The 16976-nt window shown below is 50.5% G+C and overlaps 1 protein-coding gene and 1 long non-coding RNA gene across 2 annotated transcripts in view; one reads left to right on the plus strand and one right to left on the minus strand.

Moving 5' to 3' along the window:
* Nucleotides 1-12796: 12796 nt before the first annotated feature.
* The window catches only part of LOC117801957, a 7076-nt gene continuing 2896 nt past the window's right edge, over nt 12797-16976 (minus strand). Inside the window, exons 2-4 of the long non-coding RNA XR_004624864.1 lie at nt 15605-15729; nt 15090-15363; nt 12797-14765 (exon numbers count right to left, since the gene is read on the minus strand). This is a non-coding gene — a long non-coding RNA (uncharacterized LOC117801957). The remainder of the gene's footprint in view (nt 14766-15089; nt 15364-15604; nt 15730-16976) is intronic.
* SIX3 (SIX homeobox 3) overlaps nt 15727-16976 on the plus strand; it is a 14460-nt gene continuing 13210 nt past the window's right edge. Inside the window, exon 1 of the mRNA XM_034659074.1 lies at nt 15727-16232. Coding sequence (XP_034514965.1) covers nt 16178-16232 — 55 coding nt within the window. The 5' untranslated portion in view covers nt 15727-16177. The remainder of the gene's footprint in view (nt 16233-16976) is intronic.

Genomic DNA, 16976 nt, shown 5'->3' on the forward strand with positions numbered 1-16976 from the left:
ACAAAACTGCCCACTAGTGCCCCACATCTGAGTCAGAAGGCTGTCTTGTAGGGTCCTTTTGGTCTGTGAGGGCTGAGGAAACCCAGACCTCTATTAACTAATGACAGAACTACTAAGAGCCAGGCACATACTTACGTAATAGCTAATTCTCACAACCACTTTGCGGTACAGGCTACATTACTTCCATTTTAAACAGGAAACAAGAGGCTCGGGGAAGTCAAGCATCGTGTCTAAAGCAATAGCTGGGTGAGAGCTTCAAGGTCGGGTTCATCTACATTCAAACCCACATTCTCTCCATTGTACTGACTTGGCCAAAGATGAGGCCATGCATTGGGCCAGGAGAGGATGTGGTTACCTAAGTCAGAACGACCGGGGGTCAGCTGGGTCCCTGGCTATCAGGGTTCCGAGCGAAGACCCTCAATCAGCTGGGAGCTGAGTCCAACGGTCTGCTTCACTCCAGGACTCCCTGGGCGGGAAGACAGCGTTCTTGACTCACACACATCAGGCTGCCAGCCTCAGTTTGTATTTTTACAGTCTACTAATTAGGCCATTTTAACTAATTTGTTTGCATTTTGTATGAGCAAGTTGGGCTTTTGGATTGACTAATGTAATTGCAGCTGGTTTCTGCCAAATACAAATTACTCAGTCTAGTGTGGGCTAGAGAGAAAAGCAAATATTTAATAGACATCAATACCCTTGTAGCTTTTTAGTGGAGCCTTTTTCCCCTATGGAAAGTTGAAATAATTTCTCCAGCATCTGATTGAACTTTCATGTTAGGGAATTACTTTTTAATCATTTTTTTAAAAAATAATGAGGCAAAGGCTTTAGTGGCTCTGTTAAGGTTTATCTCTGATCCATTTACCCCTAAGCTCAGGAAACTTACGGGACTTTTCCATTTCCAGGCTGCCTTTCCACAGTCCCTTTCTGCTTGGGCTTTTCCAGTGACTACCAACCAATCCCCATCCCAGACTGCCACAGCCAGAGGGTGACTGAGAGCTCATCTAGTCCAGTGGTTCTCCAAGTGTGTCCCTGGACCAGCAGCATCAGCATCATCTGGGAATGTGCTAGAAAGACAAATTCCCAAGCCTACTGAATCAGGAATTCTGGGGGTAAGGTAAGGTCAAGCAAACTGTGTTTTAACAAGCCCTCCAGGTGATTCGGATGCAGGCTGAACTTTGAGAAGAGCTGATTTAGTCCAACATCTCATTTTACAGATGAGGAAACTGAGGCATGGGAAGAGCCCATGTTTCTGGTCATGATATGGACTGTGTCTGCTTCACTCACTGCACATCCTCTGAGTTTAGCCCAGTGTGATAAGCACTCAGTGAATATTTGCTGAATGAATGAATGAATGAATGAATGAATGATGGAACGGATGAGCTAGAATGAGAAACAAAGTCTCTTGATTCTATTTTACTCCACCAGTACTTCTCTTGCTCTGAAGAACAATGGGGACCTGGGGAGGAACACCTTCCTGCTTCTTGCTTTATTAGAAGGGCAACAACTGGGGCTTGAAACATTACATCCTGTGGCCTGGCCCTTAGGGGGTTGGCAGCCTTGCTCCGAAGCCAAGTTGTCCCTGGCCAGTAGATGACAGAGCCTAAACCCCATGAGGAATTGTTTCTGTCCCTTTCAAAGACCCTAACATTGTCTGAGGCAGAACCAGGCCCCCTGTCTGGGTGTTTGATTCCCTAACCAAAAACCTCAGCTCAGCTCGTGAGCAGGGAGAATAAAGTTGAGATCAGATTTATGCAAAAGAGGATTTCTAAGAAGAAGATGCTACAAAGGTGAGTCCTTCAGATTAAATTTCTGGCTCCTGTGAAACCAAAAAAAAAAAAAGTCCTGGTCCTCAAAACTTCTGATTGTGGACCTGGGGAGACCTGTTGCCTAGATCTGAATGAAGTACTCCCTTGATCCCCCAGGCCTGGCCTGCTGACCTTCTAGGAAATGAGAAGAAGAGAAAGGCAAACAGTGTGCACAGGTTTTCAAACAAACAAGGGAATCTTCCAGGGCCATGAGAGAGTGTGCACGTGTCCTTAATCCTGTTAAATTCTTCTATGAACTATCTAAGCAACTGAAAGTACCAAGCCATGTGGATTTAGTCACTCAAGGAGCTTATGTTCTTCTAACCTCAAGTTCAAATGGCTCTCATGACACAGCTTCCCAAATCCCTTGCCCCTGCTTGTCTATATGTCTCACAGAGCCCTTGGAAAGATAGCGCAATCATTTCAACAACTCACAGCGTCCTCCCTACCATCCCTTGAGCACTCAACATCTTCCCAGCTATTTCCAAATTTCCCTGAGACCTCAGGAAAGAACATGATAAACTCATTCATTTATGGGTGGTGACAACTAATAAGAAGTACCACCTCCACCCCATGGACGATTTAAGCTAAAGATTCCATACCCCAGTGTGAGCTCTTAGTTCCTAATTTGTTATAGACAATCTAACCCGCAACATTCTCTTCTGAGAATAAGTCCCCACCCACATAAGGACTCAGTCCTCTCCATCAACTTCCAACCCAATAGAACACACAGACTCTCTCTCTAGGGAGTCTGGCGTTGGCCGATAGAAAACTGAGTTGGGGGGGTCTGCTGGTCACCTTACATGAGAATATGTAAGTTCTAGAACTGAAGGGGCCTTGGTCCACTATGCACACACAGAAGCAGAGAATGTCAATCAGCAGAGAGGCATGAACTACGCAGAGGCAAGAGTGAGTGAGGTTGAGAATGGCAACTTCTCTTCTGGTTCCAGAACTTTCTGAAGCAAGTACTCCTTCTGCCATTTGGCTCTGAGGTATAGTTGTATCCTTAACTGAACGTCCCCTGTCATTTTAGTAACGTTACTTTGACTGGGTTCCTCTTGCTTCTCTTACTTACCAGGACACTCTGGGTTCCTCACAGGGCTGGGTACTACAGAGGTGCCCAGTGATTGATTCTTTGTGCAACAAATGAGTGATGTCAATTCACACAAATGTAGAAATGGAAGCATTTACAGATTTTAGATTGTTAGTCAATTAGATTGTTGAGCCTCTATGTGGCCAAAGACCTATACTTGTCAGAAGGGTCCCTGAGGTCTAGGAGACAGGTAAGACAGTTATTTAACCCAAGAGATGTGAGGTCAAGTCTAAAGGAGAAGAAAAGCCAAGGATGATATTAGGGGAAAAAACAAGAGAGCCCAGGAGATGTCCAAACTGAGGAATCTAGAAGCAGATATCAAAGTTAGAGCTTGGGTGGGCCTTTAAGGAACAGGAGTAAACCCAAAACGTCCCAGTCTTTAGTTTCTGGCCAAAGATGAACTTAGCTGGCACAGTTTCGGGTGGTACCAGTCTTCCCCTTAGCTTCAGTTACTCCTTCCTCAATTCCTTTGACCTGCAAAACGCTGATTGTTAAATCAGTGTGAACTGATGATGATGTCCTCATTGGAACACATCTCAAACACATGCAAATCAACAAATTCTCTGCTGACTACAGTGGGCAAGGGCTGATTCCTCCTTGGAGCTCACTCCAGGGACTAGGAAAAGGTAGAACCTGAACCAGGGAGCCACATTCAGGGATGAGTGCTGCACGCTGTTCCCCCGAACGCGGCCGGGGGTGGTGGGCAGGGATGCACTCAGGGGAGGCAAATGGCAGGCTTTTTAGGTGGTGATCTGAAGGATGACCATATACTCTGAAAAGGAATGGCTAGGGAGGCAGGAGGAAAGACTCTTCCAACCAGATGTCTCAGACACCTCTGAAGCACCCCATTACAGCCAACATTTAGGAGCTAGGATTTATGATTCATTATCAGGCTGGGGTTTTTTTGTTTTGGTTTTTTTTGTTTGTTTGTTTTGGGGAGCATGGAAGGGGAAGTGGGGATTTTAAGTCCTAGTGACTTTAAAGTCCTGGAGGAGAAGAGTAAAAGCTATTACGGAGAAGGCTGAGTGTACAACAGGATTACAAGCCTGCATGGGGCGGGGGCAGGGGACTGGTGGGGGGGGCACTGTTTCCCACTTAATTAGAGTAACAAATTGCTCATACCTGGCATACTCTCTGAGTAGGAAAGCAAGTAGCAAACATGGAATAAGAATGAGAATAAAGAAGAATTAGCCGATATCAGATGTTTTCTCCTTGGTTTCTGCTTGCCCAGGTCTGACTGGTATAGCTTATAATTAGTCTCTGCTTGCAGATGTGTGGTTCCAAAGACTTGTGGATTAAGGAGAAACTCTAGAATTTCTCAGTACCTGACAAGTTGTAACGTGAAGAGCTACACTTAGTCCATTAAAGATTTTTCACAGTGACATTTGAGTGCAGCTTGAGAAATATGCCACCTAGCCATTTATCATTTTCAGGGCACGGGTGTCGGAAAGGAGGTTGCTATGAAGAGGAAAACAAAATGGATTTCATGTGTAGAGGTGAGCTGGCGAATACTGATAAATGTACTCCACTGAATGTCAGCAAATGTCACTTGAGAAGCCATTTGCAGCTACCATAACAGCCTCCCAAGCCCAAGAGTAGCAAAAACAGGCAAAAGGAACTGGGCGTCTTGCTTCCACATGAATAAGCAATCAGCCCTCTCAGAAGTTACACCAGAAAGTTGTTAAACTTGATAGAAGAAGCTTTTCCACCCATACTGACGCATGCTAGAGATTGCTACTGAGGGTTGGAGACCTCGTGGGGACATCAGCACCGTGGCTCAGGGAAGGACCCAATAACCCCTTCTGTCCCAGGTGGGTGCCTTCCTTTTGTGTGCAGAGAGACTTGCTTGTCTCCTAGGCCCACTGGCTGAGTTTTTCCAGTCCCCTCCTCTCCCTGCTTTCGCTGCTTCTGTGGACCCCTCCCCTTCTCCTGGTCTACCCTCCCTTGCATGTGACCCGGGAGTGGTTGAAGATGTGATCTGGGTACCAGCACTTGCGGGGGCCGTCCTCACTTGCCACATCAAGAGAAGACCCAACGTACACCCTTGAGCCAGATTGTCATCTCTTACTCAAGAAAGGGCTTTTCAGCGTGTCCTCTGCTTAGCTTGAAAATGCAAGTAATGAATTCAACTTCTGTTTTATTCTTGGTGACGGGGCCAAAACTTTGCCTACGTGTGATTTAGGATTTCTGGACGCTAAGGCCAAGTTTTCTTCAGAATTCAGCTGGGGTCGAGGTGGTCCTCTCTTCCTCCTCAGCTTGGTGAGTCTCCAGAGTTGACTGCAGAGAGGCAAATGGGAAAGAAGATCATATTCTCAGAAAAGCTCTCCAGGGAAATGTGAGACTAATTAAGAGAAAATTCCAGCCCCTGTTCCATTTTTAATCTCTGGGGGCTCCTCCTCGACACATACACACGGGGTCATCCAATACTTTTTTCCTCCTTTAGACCGAGAGTGTTAGAGCGTAGCTGAAGTTTGGCCTTGTAAATACGCCACACGCACGCACAAGCGCGTTGCCCACACCAATTGAGGTCAGTTCAGCTTTCACTGGAGCGATCCTGTGGTCTAGGGCTCCCATACAAGAAGCCCTTTATTGAACGTGCATCCCAGTCTCTGCCCCTCAGTGTGCCAATGGACACACTTCCCTCTTCACAATGTTCGGCCATATGTTTAGCCTGTGTATGGTGGAGCTGAATACATTTTACAGCCGGGACAGAAATGGGCTCTTGGGAGAGCAAGCTTCCCTCTGAGGAATTTGGAGAGATGGCACATGGAAGAGGGATGGGTGGCTGGCTCCTCTTCAGCCGCTCACATTGCAGAATGCTCCAGAATCCTTAGTGTTTCCTCCTTTTGAATTAGGCACCGCCCATGGAAGGGCCTTACCTTAGGTCTTGAGAACTCAAAGGACATCTGTTTATGAAGACTAAATTGCCCTCAACTTGTTGACTTTCATGCTTGGTTTAGGAAGAAACAGAGGCTTGTTTAAAAAAAAAAAAAAAAGGAAAAGGAAAGAAGCAGCAGACGAAAGCCAGATTTCTGGAGCAGAAGGGAAGGTGAGGGCCAAGTGGAGGGGGCTGAAGACGTGGTATGTTTCGCTCAGGGTGGGAACCTGGCACTGCTTTCTCAGCTGGGGCACTTTCTGAAGACCCTCTCTGCTATGCACTGATGGGAATCGCACGTCCCGGGCCCAAACACCTAATAGAGCATAAAAATGCATTCGGAAGAAAAGATAATCTGGATGCCGATTTCCCCCTTTGCCAGGATTGTTCATTTTTCCAGCGGTGGTAGTTTAAAATTTGTATCTTCAAGCTCCAACTAATAAGTATCTGTTTCCAGGAGAGAAAAAAAAAACATAAACTGTTCGTCATTGATTAATATCACCCAAATCCTGCCATTGCTCGAGGCTAGAGCTATGTGAAAACCTACCTTCTGGCTGTCGGCTGTCGGCTGTCGGCTGTCCTGTCTTTAAAGAACAAAACCAATAGATGAGGGTAGCCAGTATTGCCTCTGTCTCTCAGATGAGAAAAAGCGAAGCAAGGTTGGGTGAGCCACTTTATCTACCCACTAATTAGTACCACCATCAGGTTTCCTTGTTTCTAATCCACAGGCCATTTTCAGTGGACTCTGCTCTGCTCTGTGTATAAAAACTCACGAGCCCCCGTTCACCATTTTGCATTCCTGGATGTTTGGAACAAAACATTAAATTCGTACCATAGGAGAAAAAATAGGAAATCTCTTAGAATTTCAGTAATCCCCTCATTCTTGCAAGACTGTGAACAAGACTTCAGTAGAGGAAACATTTGCCCTTAGAGAAGAACCCTCACTCCCTGATATCAACAGGCATCATTTTATCGGTCCTAGACATCACCTTAACTTCAGAATAAGCTCCCTCAGCCTAACTGAGGAAAAGATACAACATTAACGGGGGAGAGAAATAAGAGAGGTCAGGTTAACACAGCAGAATAAGCTTCAGAATAAGCTCCCTCAGCCTAACTGAGGAAAAGATACAACATTAACGGGGGAGAGAAATAAGAGAGGTCAGGTTAACACAGCAGGCAGGCCATCCTAAAAAGAAATGTTTAGAGGAATTTATTATCAGGCTTCTAAATAACTTCATTCATGTAAGGAAGCACTTTTAAATGCCTATGTTATGTCAGAGCTGTCACTGTATCTTAACTGGATGCCAGTTTTGCTTATATGTCATTCTCCTCACCATCTCAAATCATACTCAACGTCCAAGGCTCAGCTCAAGCCCCACCACTTCCAGGAAGCCTTCTGAGATTTCTCCCATGCTTCCCTCCAGGGCGCTCCCAGCCAGGACACCCACAGAACAGCACTGTTCTATGCTACTGACCTGTGTATGTTCTTCTCCCCTGACAGATATCAGCTCCCTGAGAAGAGGGCCTCTATCTTACTTATCTTGGAGCCGGTCTTTCCTAACATGCTCCTTGAACGGGGATTTATAGCACCTGAAAGCAGAGTTAGCATCACGCACTTGAGATTTAAGCCACCTTGGTTTAAATAGATGAGAAACAGCCTTCTCCTCCTTGGCTATCGGTAGTACTCAGCATTCAATGAAAGGGAAAGACATAGATGAGAGAGAGGTAAGAGGGTGTCCCGTCTAGATGACATGGCCCTTCCAGCAGTGGAGGCAAAATCAGACTGGTTAATTTGTGGTCAGTCAAAGAAGATGGTAATTGTGTAAATCTGGTCTTTGCTGGCAGATGTCACCCTTTTGGATACACTTGGGTATTTAAAACAGCTTTCCCCCCTTCTGTGTCAAATATGCTTTAGAAACTTGGGGGTAGACTCCTCATCCACATATATTGGGTTAGAAATGGGGAGAGTTCACATTTTCTTTTCTAGAACTGTCAGCACTGGGGCACCCAAGCTTCTTAGTACACTAATGTTCGTTACTTCCCTGAAGGAAAAGTTTGCGGGTGGAGGAATCATTGCACTGTCCTTCCTTTATCTGAGCTCAAGTAATCACCGGGGAGAAAATACCCCCTGCTTCCTCCAACACAGCACAGAATTTTACTGTTGAAAACGAAGATTTTGCATGGGGGTTGCAAAAGTTAATGACTTTTGATGGAGAGACTTTCTTTTTTAAATTAGGAATTCAAAGATGCCCTTCCTGCCTTCTAACACCTGTTGTTTTCCTGTGGGCCTTTCAGGGAAGCACCTTTCTTAAAATTTTTCTGTCTTCTTAAAACAAAAAGTCCCCCAAGGCAGTGAGAATGCATCGCGCCCAAGTCGAAGTCCGGACAGGAGAAGCTGAGCTGCCAGTCCCTTGGTAAGTGTGCAGAGTCTAACATCTGGTGTAAATATTATTTTTTTCCTGATGGGCCCTTAAAAAAAAAACCTCACCTAGCATGATTCGAAATAACCCTTCTTACTATGCCAAATGTTTCGTTTCGGTTCCTGTAATATTTACTTGTTTCCCTACTCAGATAGGGGGAAAAAATCTGCCTCGATTTTAAGAAGAAAAAGATCTTTGAAGTTTCTAAATGTAAGAATTGTTCAAAAGTTATCTCCCTCTCAGATCGGCATTCAGAAAAATATATTTTCATATTCACTTCCGTCTGGGGTGAGAGCAGATTGCCGATTTTGCTCAAAGGAAAAAGTTTTTGAAATGACACAAATCTATATGTGCGTATTTTTAGAATTAAGATGCTTGTATTCACCGTCGTGGTGGGATTTCCTTCCAGGGGAATCAGCCATGGGGGATGTACCCCGTCTAGGGAGCATTTAAAGAAATTTTAATATCCAAACAAAAGCAGTATTACCGTTGCAATCCACTCCCACGCCCAGAGGAAAAACAATTAATAATTTGCATATGCTCCTGACACAAATTAAAGACAAAGGGCCCCTCGCAGACTGTGGTTACTACACAGCCCTCAGCAAGCTGCATTGCCCCAGCCCTGCACAGTTCTTGCTTTCAAATGAATAGCATTAAGCTCGATAACTAAAAATCGTGGTTCTGGGCCCTCTGGCCTAGTCCCACCGTAGAATCATGTGTCCCCAATCAGAAACATCTCTCAATCTCTCCACCAGCTTCTAGGCAAAAAGAACGCATAGTTCCAAGGGGGAAAAAATACGTATATACTTTGCCCTTTTTATTTTAATGGCCAAACATTGTAATGCTAGCTAAATAGAAATTCTTGTCTGTTAATCGGTTCCTTTAGTTTGTAATAAATAGGAATGCTAATGACTAAAATTTGGTATTTGGTATGCATTAGCTTTTGTGAGCTTTTCTTTACAGTCCTCATTGACATGCAATATGGCAAGCTTCCTTTGAAACATATTTATAAAATAACTACAGTATAATTAAACCAACAAAGCCATCTTTTAAGTAAGCTTAATAGCTTAGGTTTTTTTTTCACCTCAGTAAAAATTTATTTTAAAAAGAAAAATAGTTATGCCTCAATCCCACTGTATATTTTATTCTGTGCATCTAATATTTCCTTTGCATCTACAATCTATGCATATCTAATTCTTTTTTTTTTTAATTTTATTTTATTATATTGTGTTAATCACCATACAGTACATCCCCAGATTCCGATGTAAAGTTTGATGCTTCATCTAATTCTTTTTGACAACTATGATTACTAATAAAGTTCTCATGAAAGATATGCTTCATAGCTTCTTCAACAAGAATGATTTTTTTTGTTAATGGAAATTGTAACATATCTTGACAGACACAATATAGAAGATGTGCTTTTTTCTTAATTGTTAATATTGCTGTGCTGAACACACAGGAGCAGATCAACAGATATGGCAGGTAATAATCAGAGTGGCTGCTATTTTGAACAAAGTAACTAAAAATATTTTAATGATATAAAAGCAATAGATAAATAAAAGCAATTATGTTTAATTTTGCTTTCGGTATGCGAACAATTTTTGGTCGCTGCTGCCGCTGCCGCCGCCGGTGTGTTTAGCAAAGGAGGAAGCTCCGAGCGCGCAGTGATCGGCACCGAAGCGGATCTGCCGCCTTGCAGCCGAAGGGTCCTGCCAGCCGCCCTCTCTCGGCTCCCGGCGGCTTCAGCCTCCCAGGGGCGCAGGGCCCGGCCGCATGCTACTTCGCAATGCGCAGTGGCTCAAGTTCACCAAGTTTTCCTCAATTTTGCAAACCGTTGCTCTATCTCCAAGCCTCACGGTTTAAGACCACAAGATTTCCAAAAAGGAAAACTCAAAAGACAACCAGGCGCAGAACCCGAGCCGCTGGAGCAGGCTCTGGCCGCTTCTGCGCCTCCCGGACCCCTGCCCGCTCCGCTCTGCCCCACGCGCCTCGCTCCCTTCTTTCTCTCCGAAACTCCATCCTCTCCGCCGAGGGGCTGCCAGGCCCCCAGCCCACCCCCCGCACGGAGAACAAACACAGTTGACATCACCGTTATGATCTTTATTTAAAACTGTTTCCAAGGTTACAAATTACCGTGCCTCGTATGCAACAGGTTCCTCCGAAGCGGTATCATTACAGATTAACTGTAATGTGCAGGATTAGAATAAAAGCATAAGGGATTAGGTGAAAGGGGGGACGCTGGAGAAAGAACGCCCGAGCGCATCTTGACGAGCGGGCGGTGGAAACCGCGTAGACGCTCGGGGTCCGGGCGCCGGGGCTCGCCAGCCGGGGCCCGCTCGTCGGCTCCCGGGCCCCGGAGCGGTCGGGGGCGGCGGCGAGGGAAGGGCCAGCGCGGCCGGAGGCTGCGGGGCGATGCTTCCTGGGCGCCAGGGACCAGGGACAGGGCGCCAGGGACTAGGGACGGGGCCCCCGGGCTTGGGCAGGCTAGGGGCCCGGAGGCCGCAGAGGCGGAGGCGCGGGCAGGCCTCTGCCGGCGGGGGCTGCAGGTAGTGCCGCGCCCGGGACAGGCTTCCACCGCCGTGCGAAGCAGCCGGAGCGCAGCGACGGGGACAGCACGCCCACACGGGGGTCAGCGGGCTGATCGGGGTTGGTGACCCCGCCTGCAGGGTCCAGGCCTGATGGGGCCCTTCCGGCGTCCTCGTCTAGCCCCCACTCGGCCGCCGCGCTCCTGCCCGGCTGGGGTTGGAGGCCAGGGTCCGCCGGCCGCTTCGGAGCTCGGGACTTGGGCCTTGGCCGCCCGCCGAGGCCGTGCGCCCCATTAGGCCACGTCCCCGGTCCCCCCGACCCCTGCCCCGGAGCTCCAGGAAGGCCCCTTCGCCCCTTCGCCCTGCTTCCCGTGGGGCCAGAGCTCGCCGTGCTGGCCCCCGCAGGACTCGGGCCTGCCTTGGGCCACAGCCTCGGGCGGCGGCCGCAGCCCCGAGGGCTGTTGGCGTGTCCGGGCAGAGGGCGCGGGGCTGGAAAAACAAACAGGGCGGGCGCGGAGGCTGGGGGGCGACTGGCTGGGGGCTGGAAGGAAGTGCGCAGTGTGGCAGGAGAGCCGAACAAAGCCCTCACGGGAGCCCCGTCACCCCGCGGTGACCCCGGGCCCGCCCCGCTGAGCCGCGGAGCCCCGGGCCCTAGCCTGGGAGCAGGCCGCGCCGCTCCGCCGCCGCACGCCAGGCCTCCGGGCCTCCGGGCCTCCGGGCCTCCCGGCCTCCACCTCCGCCCGAGCCCGGGCTCTCCTTGGGTCTCGCCTGCCGAGCCCGCGGCCCGCCCAAAGGCTCCGAAGGTCGCTCGGGCCGTAGCTGAGCTTCACCTCCGCCCCCAAAGCCAAAAGCGCGAGGCTGGGGTGTGTGTGTGGGGGGGTGGCTCCATGCCGAGGTCCTCCGTAAGGAAACGGGGTGATTCCGGGGCCGCTAGAGCCACAGCTCTGCCAGCAGCCCCAGAGGGGCTGAGTGGGCTCCCAAGTGGACCACCAAATTCGCCAAGGTTCCTGCTTCCAGGAGAAGGGCCCCGGCAGAGGAGGCGGCGGGAGGGGACTGTCGCAAACAGCTGTTCCTCATACATATTTCATTACACAATCAGATAATGCGTCCCACCACCTTCTCAATTATTCACAGATAAACATTTTCAAGACGTTTTGACATCTGTCTTACTGCCTGCTATTAATTTAGTAATCACTGTAGTTAAAAATGTATGGGATTTTTGCCGTCGGAGCACCTCCTCTCGGGCGCGCGGGCCCAGTGTTGGGCTGCGCCTGGAAGCCTGCGCCCTCCGGGGGTGAAGGCACCTTTGGAGACGGCCTCTCTAGCGCATTGACACTGTTAATGGAAGGGATTAAAGGGGTATCTGGTTATTTTATTTTTGTCGAAGGTGATGGTTGTCCCCTCCCCAACCCGCACACACCGCCCCCGCTTTCCCCGCCCCAGCCTCAGACCGGACAGCAATATTCCGCCCTTTGCCCCGGGCAGCGGAAATGGTTAGCGTCGATGTAGGCAGAGGGTTTCTGCGGAGGAAGAGGCGGGCAACTGCACTGGGCGCATTTGGAGAGAGAGAGAGAGAAGGGGAGAGAAACAGAGACGGGGTGGGGTGGAGGGAAGAAAGAAAGAGAGAAACTCAAACCATCACTAAAAATTGCTTACAACAAAAAAACCCTAAAAACACAGTGCTTTCCTCTCAAGAGGTCACAAAGCTCCGCAGCTTTGCCCTGAGTCCTGTGGCTCCAGCAAAGATGACCAGAGCTTTTAGGAAACAGAGAAAAACGAATTCACTCCAGCGACTGTACATGGGGCATTTCAGGCTATGAGACACCGAGCTGCTTTTCTGCTTGAGTGATGAATGTTGCAATGACTTCAGCTACCTACACGCAATTTTATAAATCACACAAGCGGAGCTTGAAGAATTTTGTAGAATTAATTGGGAAGCAAGAGCAAACATCTTGAACTCTAAAATGCTGTTTGTTATGTATTATTAGAAAGGCTCTAAAGAAACTATGCCAAGAGGGGAGAAATGCCCCAAGGTAAAGGAGTTTGCTTCTTTGAGCCACGAATCTCAGCTACAGAGAATGGCAGTCACTCCGGGTTTGGGGGTGATGGTCTCCTCCTTATTCGTTTCTCTCGCTTTCTGTCATAGTCTCTCCCTAAGGGGCATCAGCAGGTGGGCTCTTACTAGGGAATAAGGAAAGACAAACCTGGGGAAAGAAAAAGGTCTTGGAAGAAACTGCCCTTCCAAGGAAGATTGAGTCTAAAATATGTAATGATTTGCACTCTTTATTGTTTAAAACATCTACAAGAACAAACTCTTACTACAATTTCCAGCAATCAAGTGTATCTTTGGGAAAAATTCGAAGGACACAGTGTTTGTCCCCCAAAGGAAAGAACTTTTTCCCTACTCCTACTCCCAACCCCCCTCCATTTCTAGGGTAACTACATTTATTTAAAAGTGTCCTCCTGCAGTGTTTTCCAGATGGTTCATCTCTTCTTCAGGAGACAGACCCTCTGTCCCTTGGAGGGTGGTCATCCAACTTACTGGCCCAGAACGTCCTCTTCCCCCCCCCTTTTTTTTTTGGTCTAAAAGAATCTTCTCAAACTTACCCTCTACTTTCAGAGAGAGAGAGAGAGTCGGGGAGAGAGGTGAAGTGGAGAGAAGGGCACCATTGCATCCAACATGCCTGCCTCTTCTGCAGGAAAACCGTGGTGGCTACTGTCTGGAAGGTTCGCCCAGACTAGACAGGCAAACAGAGTTGAAACCAAAAACAAGTCCTTGCACTTGTTTGGGCCTTTCTGGGAGAGCTCCTCTGGGAATCACTCCCTCCTCTTCAATCCCCACCCCCACTGGGCCTGGATGGGAACTTCTGCCTGGGACAGCAGAGGAGGGGGTGAGAACTTACCCATATCTCACAAAGAAAAGGAGTTTAGTAAACCAAATAATTTGGTGTTCTTTGGAGCGTTCTTTTGCTGACTTATTTTATACCAAGGGGACTGGGCTGGAAGTGAAGGAAGGAAGATGTGGAGCTAAGCTAACCTTTTTAAAGACTAAATTTAGCATAAGAGGAGTTATAGGGACAAAATCAGGGCCCTCCCCCATGTGAACCTGATTAGGGCCCAAGTTTCCCATTAGGTATTAGGTGCGCGCTAAGCGCTAAGTGATGTTCCTATGCTCTCCAGCCCGTCCTCCATCAGAATGCAAGCTCCTAAACCAATAATAATAACAAATAAACCATCCCGGTCCGAAGGAACCTTTCCTGGATTGCCCTCTTCTGTGCGCCTCCAGCTCAGCTGGGAGGAAGGGGAAAGGGTCAGCTTTGGGGTGGAGGAGGTGCTCTTTGTAGCCTCCTGGACTTGACCTGAAACCTTTTACCCAGTCGGCTCAACAAAGGTTTTCCCTCGGGAGCAAATGTCCCTCTAGCAGGAAGCCCTTGGCTTCGAAGCCTGCATCCTCAGTCGGCCCACTCTCCGGTGTGTGGTTTCCTGTAGTACGCCCCGTGTGGCCGGGGTCACTCCACGACCGCACTGTGGTTTTTGTCAGCAGCTGGACAACTGGGCCGTGCGCTGGAATGATTCTGTCTGTGGACACTTCTTTTTTCCTCAAATTCTGTTCTTAGCGTTCCTCTAATTCATAGTGTGTATTCGGGTACAACTGCCTGTACGTTCCGTGCACGGTCAGGTGACTCGGCTTAAGCCTGACGTGCGCGACCCGCTGGAACTGCAGCGGGAGGAGGAGGCGTGCAAGTGCAAACTCGGGGCTTTGGGAGGGATGTGAGGTTAATAAGGCTTCCTAGCCCTGGGGCCCTCTAGGCCTCTCTTACATCTTCATCTGCCCAACTTCTTCACGGAGAGGCACACCCTCCGACGATCCTGCGCCTTGCTCCCTTCTGGAAGGGTCCAAACAGCGTCTGGGACTTGTCTCGGTGAATTTCGGCGGGGTCGAGCCAAATTGGGGGGAGGGGTGGAGACGGAGTCGCTAGGTCGCTTCGAGGCTCGCGGCCACACCCCACCTCCAGGCCACCAAACGGACGAAGGAGCCCCGGGATCCTGGGGAAGGTGCAGGACCCATCAGTGGAAGTCACGGCGCTTTGGGGCGAGCGATACACGTGTTTGGGGGCGAAGCTCTCCACTTAGGCCTCCTGAGAGCAGCCGTATTTGTAACTGGGAACTTGCCTGGGCCCGCCCCCTCGGCCCCTCCTCCCGCCCCCACCTCGGCGCTCTGAGCTCAGCCTGCTGCGGGAGCGCGGGGCCCTTCCACCCCCCAAGCACCCTGGGACCACGCCATCTCTTAGAGCCCTTGGAGTGGCCTAGAGGGCTGGAGCGGGGAGAAGGGTGGCCAAGGCCGTCCTGCATCAGTCCAGCGACGTATACCTTTGCTGGGAGCCGCCTTGCGAGCCGGCTCGCCTTCTAGTCTCGGGGCCCGCGAAGCGCCGGCCTGGGGCGTGCAGGGGTGGGGGTGCTGTGTGTGCTTGCCTGCGGCTGCAAGCGATTCTCAGATGGATCGTGCGGGGACTGGTGCCTTCCTGGAATCTTGATGTGTTTTTTCAAGAGCGTGAGGGAGAAAGATGCGGACTTGCGTCTAACTTCAGGTCAGTTTGTTCGTAAAAGGCCATTGCCAGTCCATCAGTCGGTGGGTCTGTCTCTCCTGCCCAATCGAATAAAATGAGTCCCTCTCCCCCACCTTCCACCCAGCCTCCCAGGCCCGGCCAAAGGTCTAAGACCCGGGGGCCCTGAGGCCTGGCGAGGTGAGGCCCTGAATGTGTGCCCCTTTTGATCCTAAGGCCCAAGATGCCCAGGTGCCCACTCGGGGTGAAGCTATAAAACCTACGTGGGAAAGGGGGGCTCAGAGAGCTACCCCCACACCCAGTGCAGGTTGAAGTTACAACCTCAGCGAGCGCTGGACCTGCAGACCTGGCATCTCACTGCCGACCCAGCCGGGGATCCAGATTGGTGGCGGCGAGAGAACGGGGGATGGGGGAGTTAGGTTGATCTAGGCTGGAGATGGAGGTGGCTAGAGGGGAAAAAAGAAAGAAGACTGGGTGGGGTTGTGGGGTGGGGGTGTGGAGTGGGGATAGAGCAGGGGCAGACTCAGCGCCGGCTTTTCGCCCTGCTTTGGGGAGGTGCGTCGGGCGGCGCCGTTACCACCCCCCCCCACCCCTGGAAAATAAAGCTAATGATGTAGTAATTTAGGAGGGGTGAGGGGCTGGGCGAAAGGAGGGAGGGAGGATGGGGAACGCGCGCCCCAAGAGCGAAGGCAAACAGCTGTGGAGGCGCTGTCCAGGGCTCAGGCTTCCCAACAGGTTAGCTAGACCGGGAACCACCGGGCATTTCGCAGGAAAGGGGGGGGAGGCTGAGCGAGAGGGGGAGAGAGCCTCAGAAGAGGACAGAGGGAGGGAGGGAAAGAGAGAGGAGCGAGAGCGCGCGCCGCGCGGTTTAAAAGGAGACACTTACACTTCCTAATGAATATTTATCCGCCGCTGCTTCCTGCTCCCGGCTTCCCTTACCTTTCCGCAGGTAAGATCTTCCCTGAGCCCCAGCCCTGGGGGCCCGCCCAGCTTCCCCAGTCATTCTCGGGGCACCGGTGGCCGGGCGGAAGGGCTCCTGACAGCCGGGGAGCGGGGGGAGTCGGAGGGCGGCTCCGCTCGCGGCTCGGCTGGGGAGCTGAGGCTCGCGACCCCGCACTTGCAAGGACCGCGTGCGTGGGCAACCTGTGCGGAGTGGGTGTGAGTGCGTGTGTGCGAGTGGGTGACAGAGAGAGGATATGCGCCCGCGAGCGCGCGCGCCTCTGTTTCCCGCGCGCTCCGAGGACATTTTCCGACTTTTCACTCGGACGCCCGGGGTTTCTCGCCTTCGCCTTTCTCCGCTTCCCCCTCCTCCCTCCGCTCACCCCCTCCAACTCCCCCACCCGGGGCTGCCAAGAAGCTCTTCATCAGGCTCTTGCACAGCTGGCGCGGGCTCTCCCGGGACCGATCCCGGGTCTCCCATAAAAGAGGCTGTATAGTTGGGTTTCTGCCGTAACCCCCCACACAAAGGCCGCCGGGCCACGGGGTCCCCCGCCCCCTTCCTGTCGGCTCTGCTCTGGAGATGCTGCGGCGCGTCCAAAAAAAAAAAAAAAAAAAAAAAAAAAAAAAAAAAAAAAAAAAAAAAAAAAACGCCAGCCGCCCCGCGTGGGCTCCCGGAGCTCCCCGTCTCAGTCTGGTGTCTCGCGGGTGCTGACCGCGAGTCCGCCTGCTCCCCCGTGCAGGTGGCCCTCCAGCC

Source organism: Ailuropoda melanoleuca, chromosome 4 (genome assembly GCF_002007445.2).
Source record: "Ailuropoda melanoleuca isolate Jingjing chromosome 4, ASM200744v2, whole genome shotgun sequence".
In the NCBI taxonomy this organism is placed as follows: Eukaryota; Metazoa; Chordata; class Mammalia; order Carnivora; family Ursidae; genus Ailuropoda; species Ailuropoda melanoleuca.